The sequence below is a fragment of the Serpula lacrymans genome (genome assembly GCF_000218685.1).
Source record: "Serpula lacrymans var. lacrymans S7.9 unplaced genomic scaffold SERLAscaffold_8, whole genome shotgun sequence".
NCBI lineage: Eukaryota > Fungi > Basidiomycota > Agaricomycetes > Boletales > Serpulaceae > Serpula > Serpula lacrymans.
In genome coordinates this window covers 1-22,515 of record NW_006763297.1, presented here as the reverse complement: position 1 = coordinate 22,515, position 22,515 = coordinate 1, and the positions used below count along the sequence as shown (strand labels likewise).

At 46.2% G+C, this 22,515-nt stretch overlaps 13 protein-coding genes across 13 annotated transcripts; 8 read left to right on the top strand and 5 right to left on the bottom strand.

Annotated features, from left to right (window-relative positions):
- Positions 1-43: 43 nt before the first annotated feature.
- Positions 44-398, top strand: SERLADRAFT_469191 (uncharacterized protein; the record flags this gene model as incomplete). The annotated part of the gene is made up of 1 exon (XM_007319058.2): positions 44-398. One exon carries the CDS (start codon positions 207-209, stop codon positions 396-398), a length of 192 nt encoding a protein of 63 aa, XP_007319120.1.
- Positions 399-1,640: 1,242 nt separating this feature from the next.
- SERLADRAFT_469189 (uncharacterized protein) lies at positions 1,641-2,484 on the bottom strand (the record flags this gene model as incomplete). Its single annotated transcript, XM_007319057.1, has 2 exons — positions 1,641-1,978; positions 2,037-2,484. The coding sequence occupies 2 exons, from the start codon at positions 2,197-2,199 to the stop codon at positions 1,911-1,913; spliced, it is 231 nt and encodes a 76-aa protein (XP_007319119.1).
- Positions 2,485-2,983: 499 nt separating this feature from the next.
- SERLADRAFT_469188 (uncharacterized protein) lies at positions 2,984-4,422 on the bottom strand (the record flags this gene model as incomplete). The annotated part of the gene is made up of 4 exons (XM_007319056.1): positions 2,984-3,217; positions 3,277-3,501; positions 3,565-4,210; positions 4,293-4,422. 2 exons carry the CDS (start codon positions 3,769-3,771, stop codon positions 3,403-3,405), a joined length of 306 nt encoding a protein of 101 aa, XP_007319118.1.
- Positions 4,423-5,755: 1,333 nt separating this feature from the next.
- SERLADRAFT_469187 (uncharacterized protein) lies at positions 5,756-7,437 on the top strand (the record flags this gene model as incomplete). The annotated part of the gene is made up of 6 exons (XM_007319055.1): positions 5,756-5,977; positions 6,054-6,160; positions 6,216-6,253; positions 6,315-6,630; positions 6,686-6,793; positions 6,848-7,437. 6 exons carry the CDS (start codon positions 5,857-5,859, stop codon positions 6,902-6,904), a joined length of 747 nt encoding a protein of 248 aa, XP_007319117.1.
- Positions 7,438-7,848: 411 nt separating this feature from the next.
- Positions 7,849-8,879, bottom strand: SERLADRAFT_469179 (uncharacterized protein; the record flags this gene model as incomplete). Its single annotated transcript, XM_007319054.1, has 5 exons — positions 7,849-7,910; positions 7,970-8,197; positions 8,249-8,337; positions 8,387-8,550; positions 8,629-8,879. Coding segments are annotated over 5 exons (657 nt in total), but the record flags the coding sequence as incomplete, so codon positions are not given.
- Positions 8,880-9,833: 954 nt separating this feature from the next.
- SERLADRAFT_391209 (uncharacterized protein) lies at positions 9,834-10,004 on the top strand (the record flags this gene model as incomplete). Its single annotated transcript, XM_007319053.1, has 1 exon — positions 9,834-10,004. A coding segment is annotated over one exon (171 nt), but the record flags the coding sequence as incomplete, so codon positions are not given.
- Positions 10,005-10,206: 202 nt separating this feature from the next.
- On the bottom strand, positions 10,207-11,095 carry SERLADRAFT_349781 (uncharacterized protein; the record flags this gene model as incomplete). Its single annotated transcript, XM_007319052.1, has 3 exons — positions 10,207-10,684; positions 10,734-10,979; positions 11,043-11,095. The coding sequence occupies 3 exons, from the start codon at positions 11,093-11,095 to the stop codon at positions 10,207-10,209; spliced, it is 777 nt and encodes a 258-aa protein (XP_007319114.1).
- A 282-nt stretch (positions 11,096-11,377) lies between these two features.
- Positions 11,378-12,952, bottom strand: SERLADRAFT_469174 (uncharacterized protein; the record flags this gene model as incomplete). The annotated part of the gene is made up of 6 exons (XM_007319051.1): positions 11,378-11,639; positions 11,693-11,854; positions 11,913-11,993; positions 12,081-12,192; positions 12,252-12,467; positions 12,521-12,952. The coding sequence occupies 6 exons, from the start codon at positions 12,818-12,820 to the stop codon at positions 11,548-11,550; spliced, it is 963 nt and encodes a 320-aa protein (XP_007319113.1).
- A 291-nt stretch (positions 12,953-13,243) lies between these two features.
- ATP17 (subunit F of the F0 sector of mitochondrial F1F0 ATP synthase, ATP17) lies at positions 13,244-13,892 on the top strand (the record flags this gene model as incomplete). Its single annotated transcript, XM_007319050.1, has 4 exons — positions 13,244-13,351; positions 13,409-13,595; positions 13,653-13,661; positions 13,714-13,892. 4 exons carry the CDS (start codon positions 13,280-13,282, stop codon positions 13,737-13,739), a joined length of 294 nt encoding a protein of 97 aa, XP_007319112.1.
- A 260-nt stretch (positions 13,893-14,152) lies between these two features.
- SERLADRAFT_469169 (uncharacterized protein) lies at positions 14,153-14,672 on the top strand (the record flags this gene model as incomplete). The annotated part of the gene is made up of 2 exons (XM_007319049.1): positions 14,153-14,258; positions 14,350-14,672. The coding sequence occupies 2 exons, from the start codon at positions 14,232-14,234 to the stop codon at positions 14,515-14,517; spliced, it is 195 nt and encodes a 64-aa protein (XP_007319111.1).
- Positions 14,673-15,368: 696 nt separating this feature from the next.
- SERLADRAFT_391197 (uncharacterized protein) lies at positions 15,369-16,008 on the top strand (the record flags this gene model as incomplete). Its single annotated transcript, XM_007319048.1, has 4 exons — positions 15,369-15,576; positions 15,647-15,751; positions 15,808-15,835; positions 15,886-16,008. 2 exons carry the CDS (start codon positions 15,382-15,384, stop codon positions 15,707-15,709), a joined length of 258 nt encoding a protein of 85 aa, XP_007319110.1.
- Positions 16,009-17,157: 1,149 nt separating this feature from the next.
- SERLADRAFT_469166 (uncharacterized protein) lies at positions 17,158-17,860 on the top strand (the record flags this gene model as incomplete). Its single annotated transcript, XM_007319047.1, has 3 exons — positions 17,158-17,265; positions 17,352-17,479; positions 17,543-17,860. Coding segments are annotated over 3 exons (301 nt in total), but the record flags the coding sequence as incomplete, so codon positions are not given.
- Positions 17,861-18,825: 965 nt separating this feature from the next.
- SERLADRAFT_438665 (uncharacterized protein) lies at positions 18,826-21,969 on the top strand (the record flags this gene model as incomplete). The annotated part of the gene is made up of 13 exons (XM_007319046.1): positions 18,826-18,990; positions 19,079-19,127; positions 19,208-19,486; positions 19,548-19,792; positions 19,846-19,981; positions 20,071-20,411; positions 20,452-20,470; positions 20,555-21,081; positions 21,146-21,235; positions 21,295-21,453; positions 21,509-21,655; positions 21,710-21,796; positions 21,856-21,969. The coding sequence occupies 13 exons, from the start codon at positions 18,826-18,828 to the stop codon at positions 21,967-21,969; spliced, it is 2,358 nt and encodes a 785-aa protein (XP_007319108.1).
- Positions 21,970-22,515: the final 546 nt, after the last annotated feature.

Sequence of the window (22,515 nt, the reverse complement as noted above, 5' to 3'; positions counted from 1 at the left end):
TGTATGATGTTGAGTCCTGGTACAAGCATCAACGTGTTCCAATCGGGTAAGGCTGTAGGATGGCAGATGGATCATCGCAGGCGCCCTTATCGCGTAACATCCGCGCACTTCGTTGAGTCCAGGCAGACCAGTCACAGAGTACCAATTATTAGGGAACTAGCGACGAACCAGAGTAGGTTTTTAATAGTCCTTTCAATAAAGGTAGCATGAAGGTCCTGATTGGGTTCGCCGTCGAGACGCTCAAGTCCACGACTGCGGTTTATCTGGATGTCACGGTAACACGGCACAGCGATGGACCGAAGACACTTTGTGGAGTGGAAAAGGGACTTGCTTCTCTTCGGAATATACGGAGCAGAGAAAAGGCTTGTGACCTACATGGTGCTCTGGCAGGACCGTGACGCTAGGTAATGTCCGTTTGACCCTCGCGCGGTCATTCGCAATGGCATCTCCCCTTCGACCGTCTGTGTGGGTCAAGGTTCCTTGAAAGTTATCAACCTTCGCCGTAGCTGGGAACGAACGCTCGGCGTTGCTGAACACCGAAGTAATATGAGTAAGTTATCGCGGTGATATGCGGCTTTCTCTCTGAATGCTTATCTCGTGTCAATTTGCCAATCGGCGGCCACTCTTGCTTGCAAGATACACGGATAAGAAGATCGACACAAAGCCTGGTGATCTGCGGTAACTTGAAACTTACCAGGGCTCCATCAACAGTTTCAGCCATTCGGACGAATGATCAAAGGACATGGGGAGGAAAGATGAAAAGATGCATCACTGATGAACATTGACAGTAGGGGCAAGCCTTGATTTACTCATCATTGATGAATGTGAAGTCTGTGCTCTGTTTATGTCCGTTGGCTAGACTGCGAGCGCGCGCCAGTGGGGTATAGCTCTATAAGGTGTATCAGCAATTCGGAAATCTTTCACGAATTCATCACATCTTACCTCGAAGAGTTGATCACCCTAGGTACAATTTTCACGCTTAATGTTCAACCTAGAATGATGCGGGAGTCCAGTGTCTGCTGTATAAAAAAAACCATCACCGGTATCGGCGAATCAGTCGTTCTGATTTTGACTCGGGGTTGATTCGCTGATTCTGGGCATGATAATATTTACCCACCGGCCGGTGTATCAGAGACGAGACAGGACTGCCATATTCCCTTCATGTCGACCGTGTCGACCGATGGATGGTTCCTGTCAGTGATACAAATCCTGCTAAACCATGTCGTCGTCACTGACAAAGCCTCCAATAACCAGGTGACAGTAGAGATGGTAGCCTATGAGCCATTATAGCGCATGCATAGGAGATTACCAGGAGGGTTGATGTGACTGTCGCGATCTGGCACGATTAGAGGTCCTATCATGTCTGGTCATCCTGTAAGTAATACTGCAATGTATGGGAGACAAACATCAGTGGAACTTACCAACCATCTGCATAAACCCGCCCACATGATATCGGGAGGCTTGACGCGATGCGCAGGGAAGTGCTGTTACTAGGACACAGGGAAAACTGTGGGAGCACATGATAGCTCAGAGGCAGGATTTTAGACAAGGTACTAGTACCTATTTTCGAAGAATCCGATATACAGGGCGCGAACCGCTAAAATCCCCCCCGTGAGAGGTTCTTTCAAGAAGGAAAATGGATACGAATGTTGGAGACGTATAGCCTCTCAAGTTTGACCGGTCCTCAGCGCCGTGTCAGCGGCTCCTAATCTTAAGAACTGTCCAACCAGGCAGCCTTAATAATGTCTCAACATCAGACGAGCAGGGTCATGTCGAAGATCCGTCTCTGATATCAGATATGTCGCCCGATGTGGGAATTAGTTAAATACGTGCTGTTGGCCTTGAGGTTGCAGCAATGACGACAAGACTTCGAAGCCACCACCAGCATCGCAGATTACGTCCCGGGAGGATCAATCCAGAGAAGCCGTCGAAGTGATGCACCTGGTACCACACAACATCCATGACGTTTGCATACTTCCTTCAGCCGTAATATCAGGCGGATTACAGGACACAAGTACAGGTTTGAAAAGACTAACCATTCTGAGATACGACCATACATGTTTCATCGGGGGAGTCAGCGATCCACCTTGCCCATCTTATCAATTCACAGCGTAGCCCACTCTCCAGACTCTGTAAATACTGATCATGAAACGCGATGAGGACGATGCATCGAGTCGGAAGTACCCATTGCTGGATCATTTATGATCATAGTTGATCGGGCCATCTTTAGCGTTGTCAATGAGGCCATTGTATCATGATTTGTTGATGCATGCAGCGTTCTCCGCAGTTTCTCCTGGCCATGGTAGCGCGCTGTGTGCCCCGAAGATCGATGTCCTTGATCGTTCGTCTCCACATGAGATATTGAACGTAAAAGAACATGTCATGGGGGTGTTGCCTGACCATGGGGCCACTGGCATGAGGCCCTCGAAGCCCCGCATTCAATGCGGGGAAGGTTGTTGATGGCCATCGAGGACATGCAGATCACATATGGCCATAACTCGAGTGTTCCTCGACGTCTATGAAAAAGGTAAGTCAGGGAAGATGCTGGTAATGCAGCCTGACGCTGGCATGATTCTTTACCTTCAAACACGCTTTTCCGCGTCCGGATCCGTTATCCTGTTTATCTTCACACGAAGACGGAGCGCTTGAATATGACAGACCTGAAACACGATAAGATGCCAGTTGTGCACAAGTCAGTGTGAGAGTCTTTGACATACGCCTCCACCCCGTCACGTCCGTTGTCAACAACCTGATATCAGTGCAAGGATCAGTCATGAATCGTGCACATCGGAAGTGGCGACGACCGAATTTTATCCTGTTGGCCGTTCAAAAGGAGGTCCTCCAATATTACTGGACTCGGGAATATGATTTTGTTGGCCTAACTTACTATACTACCAACCGTGATTCGGCATGATCCAGATACAACACCAAGTTCATGATCAGCGCGCACAGTTGACCCACAATTACTTGTAGTAGTGTCTTCAGTCGAAATGCATTGCATTAAAACCGATACCATCTCTGTAGGTACGGTAACTAAGTAGTCAAACTGCAGTATTTTTCTTTCCTTCCGATTATCCCATCCCTTAAGGTAATTTTAATGTATCATCGACTTGAGGACATTAAGGTCCCACCCTAGTAGGGCACGATGCGAAACGAGCGCTGACTCTGTTTTTAGACGGTGGGCAGGAACAGAGGCATATTATCTTCGATCTCGCGTCTAAAATATGAAAGCCGCCATTAGTTACTCGGTCTACATCCAGAATGTAAAATACTCACACTGTCTCTTCGGGTCGTCTGTTGTCTAGGTCGGACTGTGATATGCCCGTCTTCACCGCCCTGGAACGACGGACTGGGCGTTCGTCGAATGTCATGCATCTATATATGACCCATTGAGTGATCTGGCTACGCAGTCTCGGACTCGGAATCATTGCTGACATTCTGTGTTAAGTGTGCATGGGCTGGGAGAGGTTGAGTCTGCTTCTTCTGCAGAGCTGAATCAAGCTACGATGAAGCAGAAGTTAAGTTTAGCGATGAGTTTCAAATGTTGAATGCTTTCAGATTTACCTTCGCCTTACTGTGGGCTCCCGTGTTCCCGTAGTGAAGCATATCTCTTGGGATCGAAGACATTGTCGGCAACGCAGCCAGCGAATGCGTCATGCTAGGCAAAGCGACAAGAGACGGAGGGGGAGGGGACGATGGTGATGAGCAGGAAGATACAGACTTTGTCGAGTTGGTCATTGAGGAAGATACTGAAGAGCTTGGGTACCTCATGTAGTAAGAGAATTAAGCGAAGAGAAAGTTTGGACCCGTCCATGTTTAAATCAGAGTCCAAGAACGGTGTTGTCAGCATTTCATCAACAGGGCTCAGCCTTGCTGTAGTTCTGCTGGAACGGATATTACCGATGAGATCATGCTGGATGACGAGATATATGGCACGGCAATCTTGGATCCTTGAAGAATCTCCGGATGTGATGCCCTGTGTACTTGAATTAGGAGAACGCACAGAGGCAGTGCTGCAGATGTCGAGATACTAGAGCATTCCCAGTTTGGCAAATGTCCACGTTGTTGCAACGAATCGCCCGTGTATCTTTAGAGCCGTAATGCACGAGGGGAAAGCGTTCGACATTGCGTGTAATCATCAGTCCGCCAATTTAGGTCTCATATTACACATAACCATTCGATGCGATCGATACCGTTGATACGTCTAGATCTATACCTCAGCCACCGGAAAATATGTCAGCTTAGATACAGCGTGTTCAACGTCATGAATGCGCGTGAAGGCACCAACACACCTATGAATTACGCTATTCCACGTACAGTAGTATTACACCTCTTTCCTCTCTGTTTATCTCATGCAGTCTTCCAGAGCATGCCAAAATGTGGTTGTTGTTGTTGTGCTGTTTCGAAGTAGAACCTCGCGTCATCTCCGTCGTCGAGTCACGAGGCGGCTGGCGGAAGTCCAGAGAGCTATACATTCCAGTGGCCAGTGAAGGCATTCCTCACTGTAAGGATACGATGAAGAACACGACTGGGGGCTCCACCGGATGAGACTTTTTCTCAACAGTCGCAAATTTTGCACCGCCATAACGAAACTGCAAAATCTGGTAACAAGAAAATAAATATTAATTTATAAGAAAGGTAAGGGGGCAAAAAACAACAACAAGCGACCAACCACGGTAATGAAAGAGTGCCAAGGTGACGCAGACGAGAACAGATCGTCGAAACGAGTGGAGCGCTGCTGTAGTCAACCCCTCGGCCATATCATGATGCTACTTGCAGTGAGGAGGCAGTGAGGAGGCGGGAATAACTGATGACAGTCTCGGAGGGGAAATGTTGACTCTAGTTAAGGGGCAAGCTAGAAGGCAACAGCTGGATGATGTAAACGATACGGCCGTCAAAAAAGGTCGATATTGTACGATAGAAGTATTGTGGCTTGCTGGGAAACATGTATTTGTCTAGCTTTTAGGGACTTGGTGGGCTGACCGAGTCTTCTGAAATAGATTGTATATGTAAATCCCATTGTGATAGGTGAGTGTCCTTCCATGATGGAGCTTAGAGTATAATTAAACCAGACTGTGGATGTTAAAGCGAAATAACGGCTCACTGGCTGTTACAGTAAACGTATCTGAACGTATAAATTGGCCAGATTGGTCTGTGTAAACACAAAGAACCGCAACCAAATTCCCCCGCTATACACCGTTCCCAATAAAGAAGATGGCGCAATTCTGGGGCTAACGTATAGTTGCAAGATAACAGAGCGACTGGTCCGGAAACGAACATTGTTCCAATGCTCGACTGCATCAATTTGTGAGGGCTTCTAGCGATAACACGAAGGTGGCTCCAATAGTTCATCGTACAACCCGGGAAGCAGAGCTAGATAAATACTGGAAATGTATACCGCACAACCTTGCCGTATTCAGGCGCTGACGCTGTTTGAAAGAGTGACATTCGCATCAAGTGAGCATTTCGAGCTTAAATACCATAGCGAATATGGCAGTCCGCGTGCTACACATTTGTGATAACATGGTATGAGGGGGATGCAAACGGTCCGCTATCCTCAAGTTATGGATGATTGCTGCATATATAGACGATGAGCTGGTGTATTGATAGCTTTCTTGTATTTCTGCAGTATATCAGAGACATATTGTGGGACCGGACAGGGAGTTTCGACTGCGAGGTTTTGTTTCCAGTTCCAGAGAGGCGCGACCTAAGGTTAGGGTTGTGGCCCACTGAGCGCGGTTAGCTTAGCGTAAAGAGATCCTTTTTGGCTTTTGGCGGCCATTCGTTTTCACGTTTGTTCCCTAGCTATTCCTCAATAACACTTTGTTTACTTCATTATTGTCCAAGTGAACAACGATGGCTGCATCCAGGACGGATCTCTTGGCCTGGCTTAACGAGCTTTTGCAGCTTAATTACACCAAAATCGAGCAATGCGGTTCTGGCGCTGCATACTGTCAAATATTGGACTCGGTTTATGGTTCGTATATCTCACTCATATCTACATTGTAATCGCATCTGATCAGCGCATATCTCTCGTTGTCTTTACAATCAAGGTGACTTGCCCATGGCGCGAGTGAAGATGAACGCAAAACACGAGTACGAATTCATCGCTAACTTCAAGGTCTTGCAGAATGCTTTCAAAGCGAAGAAGATCGACAAGGCGTGTCTACATCCGTTTCAAATCAGAGTATCAATCACTAATCGTTTCGTCACAGCCTATACCCATCGAGAAGCTCGTCAAATGCAAGATGCAGTGCGTATCGACAATCTCATTATCGATCATAGTGTGTTCTTAGGGATCTCGTTTATCTCAGAGACAACCTAGAGTTTTTGCAATGGATGAAACGTTTCTGGGATTCCAACTTTGGCGGACAAGGCTACGATGCCGTTGGTCGAAGGCGGGGCGCCCCCACTGATACCCCTGCAACGATGGCCCCGGTTGTTTCCTCGCGAACCGCCGCTGGTCTAGGCGTTGGTAGTGGTAGAGCAGGTGGAAAGACACCTATTGGTGGCCACAGAGCAGGATCCGCTCAGCCCAACGAGGCTATCCAGAATCTGCAAGCACAGCTACGCGAAATGTCAACTCATATGGAGGGACTCGAGAAGGAACGTGATTTCTATTTCGCCAAGGTATGCTTTCATGTATCTCAAAATTAATTGTGCACTCTAAATAATCATGACACAGCTACGGGACATCGAGATCCTTGTCCAGCAGCAGATAGAGGTCTTGGAATCGGATGGAAAAGATGACGAGACGTTGCGTGAAATTCAGAAAATTCTATATTCAACAGAGGTGAATGAAATATCTTAGCAATTTTTTGCTATTGTATTGACACCTTTGTTGCAGGATGGCTTTGAAGTGCCAGAGGCTGGTGTTCCCGTCGACGAAGAAGAAACTTTTTAGTTTTGTAGTATTATTCCACATCGCCAAATATTATTTTAGCATATATGCTACCTCTCGATTTGTTTTTCCCCCTAGGTTCATGGCATACCTCTACACTTCAAACTCGTTCACCGTCTTTTGTTTTTGAGAAGACTTGTTCTAACTCGCCCTCTAGTCGCTCATTTAATTTTTCCCCATCTCGAATGCATCCTTTAGATTCCCCATTAATCCTGTCGTGAAATGATATCTATTCGTTGTGTTCCTACTGCAAGAATTTATGTGAATGCTAGGAAGGGAATCGATGTGTGATGTCGTTATCTGTCATAATAATAGAATACGATGCAATGCCATGAAAAAGATAAAATAAAAATACAAATAAATGTGCCATCGCACTGCAGTGGTGAAAAGTCCAGTCTGCTCATATACGAGCCAATATTCTTGATTCTTGCGCCATTTTGGAACCAAGGATGAGCAACGATCCAATGATCATGGATGTCCCAGAAAGAGCAATAGCACCAACGTAAGACTCGTGTTCGCGAGTCAGCAAAGCTCCAGCTATGGGCCCTCCGAAGAGTGATCTGAAATGAACCGCCGAAGACAGAAGTTTCCCAATCAGCTTACTGTAAAGGGCGACATAGAGGCCGGCAATAGCGTACTCACGGCAACGATATCAAGGAATACAGAACACCGATTCGAGTTCCGATTTCTCGTATATCTGAGATCTGCGCGACACACGGGGTGACAAGGGATATGAAAGCGCCAGATAGGAACCCGTAGACGACCGCGAATATCATGATGGAAACAAGACTTTGGGAGAACATCCAAAAAACGAGGCAGGTCAAGCCTGCCAGGAATGCGGAGGGTGTAAGTATATTGAATCGACCTATGACATCGGAGAGGCAGGCTGGAGCTATACGTCCGAAGACACCTCCCGCATTCATAATCGATAGTACATATATTGCTGTGTGTCGAGGAACGGAAAGACCTTGAGTGTAGTCTACAATATAGAAGAAAGGAGTGAAAAACCCTGCAGAAAAGCATAAGTGAAAAGCAAAGACTCGGCAGGGCAGGTACTAGTAAACGCACCCAAGCAAACACAGAAGCTGCCAGCAACAAGGAGCATGAAGGCCTTGTCTTTAAAAATTCTGGTGTCCGCCCATGGACTAGATATTTTCCCGGTGGGTAAGCGGCTTTTGACAGTAAGGATAGCCACCAGGCAACAGATCGCAGATATCAGACCTGAAACTCTGACCGTCCAACCAAAGCCAATTGCGCGGAACAGACACTGAAGCATAATAGGATATACCACCCCACCTGCGAGGCACATTTATAAGTTAGGAAATTAACTAAAGGCATTCGAGTTACCCAAACTGGAACCAGCTGCAGCCACACCCAGAGCGGTAGCTCGGTATCTTTGGAAATGAGTTGATACGGCGGCAAGGGAGGGGTAAAACCTACAGCAAAATGAATGTGGTCATCAATGACTAAGACGCGCGCACATACAACATGCCAACACCAGCTCCAAATAAGATTCCCTGGCACAGCACATATTGATAATATTTCGTGGACAGACTCGTCATCATCAGGCTGAATACGTAAATGAATGCACCCGTAATCATTATAGGCGTCGGTCCATATGCGTCGAAAACACGTCCAATAGGCCCTCCCTGCAGAGTTTCATCAATTAAGAACACAAGAAGAAGGTCATTTACTCGCAATTTCACAACAAGAACGTGGCGACATACCATGAAGAAGAATACCCATAACTGGAGGGAGCCAATCCAAGAGATGGTGAAAGCCGAGAATTGACTTAATTGGTGATCCGAATACCAGGACTGGAACGTGCCAAAGGCGTTCATCTGGCCAAATGTGCAAAACAGAGCCAGGAATGCGCCAAAGACAGTAAGCCACGCTCTGAGACCGCCGTCCGCTGGACCAAAACCTCCTGGATTCGCGGACAGCAAGGGTGCATCGGCTGGCTGAAGTGCACTCCTTCGGTTGAGGTTGTCGTAGGTCTCTCCTTCAAGACTAGGTCCTCGTACGACGGGCAAAGCTGCGCACTTCTCGATGTCGGCCATGCAACGTGAATATATAGTGATGTTGCAGGCTGAAATTTGGAGTATGAGCCGAGGTTCAGTCTGGCTGAGGAAATGAGACACAGAGACTGGCAGACCATGAGGAGGGGAAAATGAACAATGCCAACTATATAAGTTAGCCCGAGCTGAACAGGCGCTAGTGCGCCAACGCCAGAAGACAGAGTACCGCATTTTGACCGCATTTTGACCCGGCTCCGCGCATACCGGATAGAGAATAACGGCGTCCGCCAATATCGTAAGTACAGCTTCCTGCTCTTCGGCCATCCTATCCTATCCCATCCGCCGCTCTTCGAAGGTGCCTCGAAGTGATGGTTTCCTTAGTGGGATCAGGGTTTCCAACAAAACGACTGGTGACGAAATCCGCACATGTAATAGAGCTTGAGCATTCGGGTGAAGAGAATCCACGATGTAGCTTTGTGAGTCGCTAAGAGGACAAAGCTCAGGAAAGGGGTCGAGACATGTCGGAGATCTGATGAGCAAGTCATTTCCTTCGAGGCCGGGATGCACGGTGCACACCTTATTGTTGGTTGACATTCGACTCTCCATTCTCCATCATGTCAATGGTCTGTAGACAAAAATTCGATTGTTGCGTTACACTGATCATTACAATCACGACACTTTCTAAATCTGGACATGATGAATATGGGCGCTCACTGGCCGAACCATGGAGTCAGACGGGGTGCTGCAAGCCGTGATTCGCCCATGGACAGAGCATCGCAACTGCAGGAGTGGCATAACGACGACTTAATTATTTCAGCCTTCTTCGCATCCCCCTCGAGAAGTAACCTACAAGGTAATCGAAAGACTTAGATAGGAATGCCGTTAAGGCAAACCCATACATACGTCACGGCCAGAGGCTATGCACAAGGATCAAGTCATGCGCGAAGTTCCAGCAGACTACGAAGCCAAGAACACGAGGTAGAGGACAGCTACAGCAATCACATAGCAAGAGCACCAAATTCCTTGGCCAGCCACTTACTAGCCATGTTGATGGCTTGGAATTTATGAGTGCAACTCACGAATGACTCCAAAACGCTTGTGTGCAAGGTATCCGCGTTGCAAAAACGTCCAAGCCTGGTGGAGGTAGAAATGTTCAGGCGTCACACTAACCAAACATGACAGTGATATATGTGAAACGCACCTCAAAACATATACTGGCTCACCTAAGACTGGGTATCTGACCTAGCTCATTCATAAACCCTTCCACCAGCCCGTTCTGAAACCAGACTACATATCTCCCCTCTCCCTCACAGAACCGTCTAATTTCGCTTTGTTTGCTTTCATTTCGCGATAACGTAGAATCGCCTTTTCTCTTTCCTCCTCCATCATCAACTTTTGTGCCATACTAAGAACACCCTGCGATTTCCCTTTAATGTTCATACCAGCGTCCCCACTCACTCCGCGGGGAAGTTTTTTGAATTCAGGTGGTGCCTGGGCGATATCGTTGAGGCGACGAGGCGCGGACGTCGACGTCGACTGAAACTCTTTGATATTCTCAGAAGCATTTCGTGGCGTCTTTTGAAGAAGCGATGGCCCCAATGTCATTGCTTCCTCTTTGTGGCCCCGAGTCGGATGGCGGGCACTGGTGCTGTTATCCTTCCTTACTACCTTTTCTTCTGCTTGGGCTTGATTCACGTTCTTGGCTTGTGACGACGACGAGTGTATTGCTGACCTGATGGCGGGTAACATAGTCTTCTCTACTCTCCTAACGAAAAGTTAACGGGAGTAGCATCATGAAAAATATCGGACAATACTTGTTGAATTGGGCAATAGTTTCACCGGTTTTGATTTTCAACACAGGTTCGTCATTTTGATACTCCTTCGGATTAACTTCCTTTTTACTCTTCTTCCGCTGCGGCTTGCCGGCATCACCATCCTCCACAACCTTCCGTTTTCTCTCTCTGTACTCCTGTCTAATTTTCTCGGCATTCAAGATACGAGAGGCTGTTTTGGGGACTTTTTCTGTGACTAAGGACGTAGGTGGAGGCAAATCTACACCTCTACAATATTATGGTGTCTATATCAGCCAACGCCGGTATGAAACAGTCAGTAAATTTACGCACTTGTTTACTTTTTCTCGCTCCCGTACAGACCGCTTAGCACGTTTATGGGGCATAGTGATAATGAACAACGCGAATCTGCAGAGAGATACGTTAATATTTCATAAGTTTGGCCGGGATATGCTATCACTCCATACTTTCAATCTAGGATATCAGCAAAGGTAGTCCTTGATGGATGTCGACAAGCAAGTTAGCTCACTCAGAATTTTAGTGGAACCGCACGTGGCCTTTGCTTTCCGGCACGTGACAAGAAATACGGAAAAACTTGTGGCACTTGGATGACCAAAATAAACTCGCATTATTATTCCTGTTGGGATATGAGGCCTCAAACTTCAGCGCTTCAGTATCAACAGATAAGGACATAGGGTCTTTGAGGATAATTAAACAAACGAATGTCGCGTCTCCGAACAATCAGCCATCATTAACACGCCGCTGAGGTACCGTATGACAGTACACCCATATAGAAAAACTACAGTGATGATAATGCACCGGGTTCCATTATCTCCATTCATTTCCAGTACAAACTTCCTTCCATGTGTGTCCAAGGTCCAAGCGTGAAAGTGAATGCTACAATACCTGCCAGGTAAGCAAATACGATTGCTATGTGTACCTAGATGAGGTCAAATTTGATTGATATACGGAAAGCTACGCACGCCATTTCCTGTTCGGACTTTGCCTTATCTCGAAACCTGGTTGTGGAACGCCCATGATATTGCAGAAGATATGGGCGACAATAGGCGGAAAAACGGAGCTTGTACGGATGAAAAGATAAGAGCAGTAAAATCCAAATATGCTGGTATATGTGAACTGAAACACTGAGAATTTACGAAATTTGAATCGAAAACATGATTCATACGAAAATAAAAAACATACATGTAGAAACAACAGCACGTTTTAGTGCTGCGGAAGATCGTCCATAACGATTGTATGTGTCCCACGCGTGGTGTAGGTGCGCTGCCACACATTGGCACAAGTCATCGATGGGAGGCAGACAATTTATTAAAAACGAGTCTTTCGAAAGTGTCAAAAGAAAGCTCTCACCAGCACCGAAAGATAACGGACTCAGGAAAATCATCTTATTCCTTGTTGCGTGCGATAAGTGGTATACTGTCAGGATACAGGCACGAAACACTACTTCCTCGGTAATAGGAGCCTTCATACCAACAAACGTTACATCTTACATTTGCAAATGATGTAACATATGTGACTCACGATAATATAATTGCGCAGTCCTTTGACGGAGAAGAAAATTGGGAAGACATCTTTGTTGAATGACCAGGAACGTTGAAATGGTAACGATTCTGAAAGGAATAGTGCATAGAGTGGTCCCAAAAATAGTAACGGTGTTACAAGGTAAGGGTAAATGGATACATCGTTGAAGCGGAGACCCAGGTGGGTTAACGTTTCACGAATAGCGAGTGAAATGAACTAGCGAAGACTGGTTAGAACAATGTGAAGGACAAATATATTCCGTGGCGCACTTTAGCTTCTCCACCCACGAGATACCAGAATAGGCAGAAAATAATCATGCAACATGTTAACGTCGCAAGACTGACAGCTACCAGACGAGCTCTAATGACGTCTGGGTCATCTCTCCATCGTTCATCACGTTCCTTGTTCCGAATGTGCCCTGCCTGTATTCTAAGATTGTTTGAAGAGAATTGCAACCGAGCCTCTTTAGATGCGTAGATAGAACCAACATAGCAAGAAGACAGTAATGTGGTGAATATATGAGCAAGTCCGGCTGAAACCTGAGGAAGGCTTGTGAGAACGATCGGCATGAGTATACTGAAGGCAGAAGTTGGAGCACAGGGTCTTCAGAAAGACCTCAATTTGAGTGCGAATGATGGTCAAAGTGTATGTTAAAGTGATTGAGGTAGCTTTAAGCGTATTTTAGTTATGTGGTCAGTATCAAGAGACAATTGTTTTGACGCGACTTGCCAGTGGACGCGTGTGGCGATTGATTCAATTCCAAATTAGGCAAGGAGCGTAGTTAGTGGAGAGGACCACGTCGAAATACATTAGTTACAATTTCCTTCCTGCGGCTGACTTCAGGCATAATATTTTCAGGATGTTTATATATTTTTTTGGGCATATTTGTGTCAAAGACAGACTACGTTGGGTATGGTTGAGTGGCGCGTCACAGTGTCACGGTCTACGGTCGTGTGACAATACAAAAGGACGTTGCCCGAGTTGTTCCGACTAGTCTTTCCAGTCACGTCTCATTTTTGTTCTTTGCCATGCACGTATCTCTTATTCGCCGCCAGCTCGGTGGGATCATACCCCCCAAGATTGCGACTCCTTCGCACCTGGTATATGCATATCATATCTTATATTTGTACCACAAAAGCTCACTGTGAACTGTCTAGACTTCGGGTTCTGGTGCAAACCTTACTCCCCTTGTGAATTTTTACTCCAAGTTGCCAAAAGGCCCAGCACCCAGCACCGTCGGGGGAATCAAGGCGAGATACTTTAATGGCAAGAATGCGTCTGGCGCACCCTTAGTGTGGACTATTTTGGGTATCTTCGGTCTTGGGTATACAGTTGACTACCAGAGTGAGTGGGAAAAGTCTTATAATTGACATATTCGTGAACTCACAAATCCTTCTACAGTGCACTTGAGTAAATCTATTTCATAGTTAAATATCCTTTGATAAGGCTAACACCATTACAGAGCACCACAAGAACCACGCGCACTAGTTGCAAGGGCTGGACTGGAGTTTAGATTTTTGGAGGTCGCTGCGGATGAATCATGTACAAAGATTACATTCAAAATATCACACTACAGTGGTAGCTTATACCGCGTATTCAATTGCGAGAACCTCCGAATGCGAGTTGACAGTGCAGATTTCTTGAACAGCTTTAGTAAACACGCTGCAACTTGGCTTTTTACGTTCATTGACAGGCTGAGGTACGAGAACAAAACAAATTCTTATGATGAGGTTGACATTGCGGGCTCAGTACAATTGACCAGGTTTGCGAGTTATTAGCAAAGTCCAGATATTGAATACAGATGTTTGAGTTCGCGATGCATACCTTAAATGGTAGTTATATCCAAGGGCGGTAGGTCTTAGTATCCAGACGCTGCACTGCAATATGAATTTGGTTTCATCTGATCAGAGATTGTACGTAGCATGTTCTTCACAATCATGTTCCCACCGAGGTAGTCTAGCATCATGCCAGTCTTCTTTGATGCTCTTTCGGGGGGCATATTACTTGGTGAGATTCATATCATCATGGGAGATAATCTTATGGCTGTGTTGTACAGCTCTTTGACACGATTTAATGCCGCTTTCTCGAACACCCATAGATTCCATGGTGCTCCATACGAGTCGTGCAATCAAGCCTTATGGTATCCACGCCGCTCCACGATGAGGTGCATGAGATTGCACAGGCTTACTGGGTGCCATCAGCTATCCATCCTATTACGCCAACTGCTGGCACTTTGACATTAGAAGCGATTGGCATTTTCGCTTAGAGTGATACGTGAAGCTGCTGTGAGCTTCGATGAGAAGGAAGCTGGCTTCAGCTTTCTCTCCTGAGGTATAGGGTATAAAGAATGTCCACTATCTCCACTCTACTCGGAGTTGTGGCGCCTTGTACCGGACACGTGAAAGTAGCAGTCTCACCTTCTTTCCTTCGACCCCAAACTGGTGGATCGGTGATCTTCTCAAACTATATTGTGCAACGTTGCGGTCGCTGCGATCTCTTTTCAGGTTCGGAACTTGGAGATGCGCCCTTGCTCGGCTTGGCCTCAAGCTTCTATTGTACCTGGCCAGCGCTGAAAAGGACATCGAGCCACCGAAGTCTGTCTTCTTTATCTTTTGCAAGCTGAACCGTTCGGGGCAGTTCCATGATATCGCTGGTGTTCCTGGTCATATGTATGTGGCCTCCTATCAGTTGGCGCGCGCCAGGATCATTTCCATCGATGACTGATCAGCAAGAATGCAGCCAGCTTATAGGCCGTCATCGTGCATATGTATGTGTAACGCCCAATGTGCGCTACGAAAGTGGATACTACCAATCTGCGGGAACTTTTGATGGAATTCGAGATCAAGGAATCGACATCGCAATGTCTCGGCCACTATTCCCCCGCAACGCGCCTCCATCTGACCGATCAGATGGCTCAGCGTTCGGTACAATCTGATCAGGTACTTATGTTTGCGTCATGTTGCATCATAGTTCATTCATAATGGTTGAAAGGTTCTCTGCGGTTCTCTACCGGAAGGCAAGTGCCATCCTTAATGGACACATGTTGCCCGAAGTTTACGAAACTTGGTTCACATGACAATTTGCTATGTCCACCATCAGAATCACTCACAACTGGATATCAACAAGAACGATGCATAACACTACAATACGGCATTGCGATACTAGCTACAGTGTTTATGGTATACAGAGATTGGATGAGTGCGCGCCCCCCTTCGCGTTAATTTTCCGGGTGTTATGTTGTTGGTCGACGAGCCATTGCTGCACGGCAAGCAAAACAATACTCGTCGACGCTATCCGCGATTTTTTGTACCTCGGGGCCGAAGTTCTGAATTAACGTTCGCATAATCAGGTTGCCACCATTGGCAATATAAGGGTCAAAGATCAATTTAGCGTACTTTGATGCACGCTGGGTTTCGACAATTTGGAGGGTGGAGATAACTTCGTTCGCAGCGACTTGAATTACAGTCCATGATGGCTACGACGAGATGTCTTTGGAAATGCTACAATCAACTTCAAAAATGAATCCATGCCAGCGAAGAGTCACAAGTGATCATACACCACATCGAGTCCAACGTGTTCCTTCACTGATCTATGGTTAGTGGCATCTACGACGAAATGCACAAAATGGACGTACGAAATTTGTCTGCACATGGGTGTAGGAGGCAAACGGAATATGCGTGCGGGTGTGGGAGGTAGCTGGTAACGATGGTCCAACGATATAAAAGACAGCCTGGGCTGCGAAACAATTACAGTGAATATTTGCAAGAGGGGACAAGTATGGTGCCTATATTGCCCACAGGTTTCGTCACCTTTATGCAACTGAAAGACTATCACTGGAACAAGCCGCGAATTCGAACACCAAGCCGGCTTGTTCGAACAGCCGCATTTGTCCTAGCAGACTTCGTCTGTGTGCGATCACTAGGAGTACCACATGTTATCCATGTTTTATTCAAGGCCGCTGAGACGGATACGGACCAATGGTGCTCTTACAAGTTTCTTAGATAATTCGGCCCAAGTTGCAGTGTCATGTGGCCACGCTAAACGTTCTTTATCAGAACCATATGCGATATACATGTATGTCGCCCATATGTGTCTACCATGCTACCCTTCGTAAGCTTGTATCCTTTCTGGAGTGCTCCTTCTCTGTACGTATAACTCCTGCTACCGGGCCACAATCGAGCCGTGTAAATTTACACCAAGTTCTCCGCTAACTTGAGCGACGATTTCTCAAAGCGCCATGTTGTCGTCTTTGGGTTATCTGATGCGGCTCTCACACTGTAAGTTTAGGAAGAAGAACCACCAATCCCACCGATAAACGTTGTAAAATAACTGCGGTCTTGTCACTATTAAACATATAGCCCATAGGATAGGGATCACCCGGCGCTCGGTACTAGGGGGACGTGGGGACTTTCTATCAGAAAACGATATTGATATCGATCGCCATAATTCAAGCTGCGCTTGTCCGAACCTCACCACCATACATATGCAGAACGTCATTTTCCTCGAGGCTTTCCTATCCCCGTATTAATACAGAGGACGCTAGGACTAGTGCACACAAAACACAGGTTTGCTTGTGCTCTGAGATCCGTCAGTCTAGCGGCGCTGCTTATCGTGATTGGTAGCAAAAAGGGGAGTGTTTAGTGCATGGCACTCGGACCTATCATTGCCACCGTATTTCGTCCCTGATTTCCACATACTAGTACGGGGAATATGATATTATGTAGTACTGTCACTGGAGAGATCAGGAAAGTGGGGCAAACAGTTAGCGTCTATAATGCGCCCAGTGTGCTCTTTTTGATCGCTATTCTATCAGGTGGTTTAATGGCGGAACGAAGTAACAGCTGGCGCCGTGTGTAGGCACACTGTTCCTGGGTATTTTAGGAAATGTCACCTTTCTCTTGAGGATGAATCGGGTTGGTAACATTTTGTCAGTAACACAGCGACATATCTTGTTCCCAGGTTCCCAGAGTGCGATCCAAGTCCCGACTTGTCAACCCTTTTCAGAAAAAATAAGGTCAGGTGCGTGTTGAACGTGAGGGAAATGTGCTATGACGCAAATTGAGCAAGTCACGAGATGAACTAACATCAATCATTCGACAGAGACCGTGGCGTCAGTTCATTAACGAAACGTGTGTACCAAAATCTGATTGCAAGATGGCTCCAAGATCAATATTCCTGGACATTGTTGTCAGGTCGACTGGAACTTCTGACTTCTGCAGTCAGGCCGGGTAAACACGTTTTCATGCTTTCCCACTCCAAAGCTCATGTGCATGGGATGGTACAATTAACAGCAAGTAAAAAAGCAGATGCAGATGATATTTGCGATGGAAGATTACTACAAGAGTCAAGCACTTAACGATGCGGATAATAACAAGATAACGGAGAATACGTACAAAAGCTATACGCAGATATGGGGGCAGGAGGCAACTCTCGAGAAAGACGTTGAGGGGTAAATTAGCGCTTTTGGGCTGAGCTAGAAAATTTGTCATTTTTATTGAAATTGGTTCTAGCTCTGAGCTCTGCTTGGCCACTATATAGCGGATCACTGGCAGTGGATTGAACACACTCAACTAAAATGTATATCAGCTCGCGGAAATCGCAGTCATGGTCAAAGCACTCACCTATATTATGTATTGCTATAGATGCTGTCAGTCTTGATTTACCTTTCAGTTGATTCAGCCTCAACACTGCGAAATGGTAATGTATCTGCACCATACTTGACCCGTCAATGGTTGGTATAGAGGCATATGTAACTCGTATGTGATGTAAGTATTAACGAACTTCAGAGCTTGGATAGTAACTGTAATTGTTTGTTAGGGCTAAAGAAATCACCAATACTGCACTTTCGGGGGGGGGGGGTGTTCATACTGACACTCAATGAGGCCTGCTGCAGCAGTCACTACTGTCGTTCCAGAGGTAGTTTACTTTCAGGTGGCATAAACATGAATCATAAGCTGGCACTTTTTTTTATTCGAGGAATTAAGGTTATTTCTGAAAAAATTGTGCGTGAACCTATATCAGTGATTCAAGGGGTGTTTCTCAAATGATATCAGGAAATCCACATTATACGTAAAGATAAAGGCGAAAGGATCTTGAAGCATTACGCATGGGACGACCCTTTCCAAATTTAGGTGAACATCCATCTAGAGAACAAGATAACAAGAAGGCAAGTTCAGCTGCTAGTAAGCTATCATAGGAGTAGTTCGACTTCTGGAGTCCAATGTTAACGTGGACCGAACGTGCCGGGTAAATCCGACAGACATGTTACCGACGTTATCGACTTTTTCGCTGGATTTTTATCTTTGAGCACCTTGCAGCGAAAAATCTGGTTTATCTCCATTCAAAACCAAATCTTAGTTTGTTCATTCGTCGTCTGAGGTATAACAATCCTAAGTTTGTGTGTAGACTGATGCTAATCATTTCATGAATCGCATTTTGCCGATACTTACAGGAATCTGGAGGATTGTTGCGCCCAGGTAAATTTACGGTCAGCAAAATTTCCTCTTTGTTCAACGTCTGAAACTCGGAGCAGATATAGTAGGGCAATTTGATCATCTTGAGTATTGCGAGGGAGATGTCGATATCCTCTATCCGATTCACTGTTAAGCCTGCACATTTAGGAGCGGAATTTCGTGCCGCGCGGCGCGTTATCATCCATTCAGATATTTTGAAGACATCCAAACTATACTCCGGTGATGTGGTCGCCTTATCTGAAGCGGATAACGGCAAAGCGCAAAAGGTGAGAACTATTGAACTAGTCAGCGCGTTTCTTTATAAAAACTTCTTCGAGTTCGTTAACACGAAGTAACTGACTTCTTGTCTGACAGGACTTCGCTGTGGGGGTGTTATGGCCCTCTTTGGATATATCACAGGACTGTTAGTAAAGTCTCACCATGTTGCATGCACATGGGACGGGATTTTATTTCGTTAAGATTGACCCCGTCATTTCCTTCCAGCCATTTTAGTGTCTTCATCCATACTGCTCACGGCAGGCCTGGTGGAAGGCACAAAGGTACAAATTTTTCCCTTGACAGGGAAAGTCTCAAGTAAGGTGCCACTTGGCTTGCCATCACCACGAGACATCCGAGAGGCTGGCACTATCCGCTTCAAGGAAATTTCCAGAAGTACTAATCCGTCGCTAAATCCCACAATTACACGCGAGAAAGGCAAGCGTCGAGACTGGCTCACGCTACTGCTTAGAGAACATCTGGGTCAGTATACTCAGCAAGCTGCTCGTAACCTTCTTTTTAATTTTTTTAAAATTTTTCTATCTGGTGCTTCGACGCTGGTCTCAAGTGGATTTGAAGTATTCAACATTTGCACAGGTTGCCGAGATTTTATATGAGGGCCAGTTACGAAGATTCTCCGTTGTGTCTGTATCTCCAAAGCAATCTCCTCCAGTCAACTCTGTCAGTGCCATAGCAGATGGTATTAATTCACTCTCAATCAAGACGCCAGTCCTTCTTTGGACTGTAGGGTGGGATTCGTCCGTACACATCGTTGACAATGACATGGGCCATCACCCCGAGGAATTTTGCAAGGTGGGTACCCTCCATATCTCAGAAATCTCTTGGTCATACTCGTGCCTGCATAGCGTGATATCGAAACGCTGTCGCAATCTACAGCTTCGGATGCTTATGCATCCGTGGGTGGATTGGATAGGACGATCACCCAAATTCGAGATCTGCTTGAAATTCCGCTGACTCGCCCTGAGCTTTTCGGGTACTTTGGTGGGTCAAATTCCTCATCTATCCTGTTATCTATCTCCGACTTACTGGGCGTCTCACATCGTTACTACTACACTCGCTGCCTGATACAGGATTGAAACCTCCACGAGGGATCTTACTACACGGCCCTCCAGGGACCGGAAAAACGCATCTTGCACGTGCTATAGCCTCATCGACCAACTCCTCAGTTATCATCATCAACGGACCTGAACTCTCATCTGCTTATCACGGCGAAACGGAATCGAAGCTTCGTGATGTTTTTAGAGACGCTCGCGAGAAAAGCCCTTGTATTGTTGTGCTGGATGAAGTCGATGCGTTAGTCCCTCGTCGTGAGGAAGGTGCGGGAGGAGAGGTAGAAAAGAGGGTAGTGGCTACCCTTTTAACGCTATTGGATGGGATGGAAGATGAGGCGAATGGAAAAGGAAGAGTCGTTGTAATTGGTACTACAAACCGGCCAAACGCTATTGATCCAGCTTTACGGAGACCAGGAAGGTTTGATAGGGAATTTGAAATAGGCAAGTACTTTATTTTCTATCTTCTCCTTGACCACTGAATATTGGGATAAATTATTACCAGGCATACCGGACATAGAAGCACGCTCTTCCATTCTTAAAGTCTTGCTTGCCAACGTTCCCCACTCCTTGTCAGAACAAGACATCCACACTATTGCTTCCCGCGCCCACGGATATGTCGGCGCTGATTTGAGTGCCGTGGTTCGCGAAGCAGGGACTCTTGCGATCAAACGATGGATCAGCGTAAATCCTTCCCTATCTACTTCTATTTCTCCCGGTGATGGTCTTCTGCTAAATTTGACGGACATCCTCGACTCCTTGCCCTCCGTGAGACCTTCTGGTATGAGAAGCTTATTCTTTGAGACCCCTCCAGTACGCTACGCCGACATCGGAGGGCAGGGTGTTGTCATCCAGAAACTACGAGAAGCAGTAGAGTGGCCGCTCCTTCATCCGCAAGCGTTTGAAAGATTAGGTATCAGACCACCCAAAGGCGTCCTTCTGTATGGTCCTCCTGGGTGCAGCAAGACGGTTCTTGCTCGAGCCTGTGCGTGCGAGAGTGGGGTGAACTTCGTTGCAGTAAAAGGTCCTGAGGTAAGTTTCACTTCCCCCGAATCGAAAACACTTGATTGGCTTCTTACGCTTTAACGATGCCTAGCTGCTCAACAAGTTCGTTGGTGAATCTGAACGAGCTGTCCGAGAAATCTTTCGAAAAGCTCGTGCAGCATCCCCATCAATAATTTTCTTTGTAAAACACTTTCGTGGCCCTATCTATTCCAACGCCTAATAATTATATTTTCCTTATAGGATGAGATTGATGCCTTGGGCACATCCCGCACTTCCGCAGGCTCAAGTGGTGGAGGACCCCACGAAGGTGTTCTCACAAGTTTACTTAACGAAATGGATGGAGTACAGGAACTTGTTGGTGTAACTGTCATAGCGGCTACTAACAGGCCTGATGTTATCGTACGTTTTGTTCATCCTAGCACGTTCCATTTATCCGGTCGCTTATGCTTATCAGGACTCAGCACTGATGCGGCCAGGGCGACTAGATCGTATCATGTATGTAGGTCCACCGGATCAAGCAGGTCGAGAGGATATACTCGCGATACGCACGAGAAAGATGAGCGTGGAACCCAATCTAGATGTGAAACAAATCGCAGCAATGGTGAACGTTGGCACACTAAGCTTGCTGTTTCCCATATGCTGATCCTGCTCACAGACCGACGGCTGTTCTGGTGCAGAAATCACGGCATTGTGTCAAGAGGCAGCCTTGCTAACGATGAAGAAAGATATCAACGCTCCATATGTTCGCCTCTATCCCATGATTCTTGGGATCTCTCTAGCGATGCTTATCCTTATCAATAGGTCTCGCAGGATGCGTTTATATCTGCAGCAAACGCACTTCAAAAACAAATTACCCCTGAGGTGGTACGGAAATATGAAGACTGGCAAGAAAAGAATGGACTCAAAAGCCTGTGAAGAACTATTCTCGGGCAGGCGTACGCACCTGTGACTTTTGACCGTCTACGGCAAATGATATCCTTTCCAGTATGCTCTGTTGATGGCCCAAAGAAGATGCATCCCAGTGGTATCTAGTCGCTGGCCAGGAATGAATGAACAGAAACGTAAATGTATACAGACGTACCGCCCATATTTGGTGAAAAAGATATGCAGAAAAGATATATCATGGTGTTTAATACAAAACAAAAACGGAATTTGTAAATTGATCTGTACTCAGTGTCTTCACGCGATTGCAAAGGACTGCGATGTTTCTAAGATGATCATGATAGAAATTTTATCCTCTTAAGTCCGCGACAATGACATTGTCAGCGAAGGCCAGAGCAACCTGTATCGCAGTAAGTACTCACGCCACCATTACTACCCTAAGAATGTTGAACACAGTACTTGCACACTGGCGAATACTTTCTCCACGGCTTTCCCAGGTCCCAGTCTTGAAGCTTGACATTACAGTAAAGACATGGTTACCATTTTCTATAAATTCGGAGACGTGCAATAATATTGAGC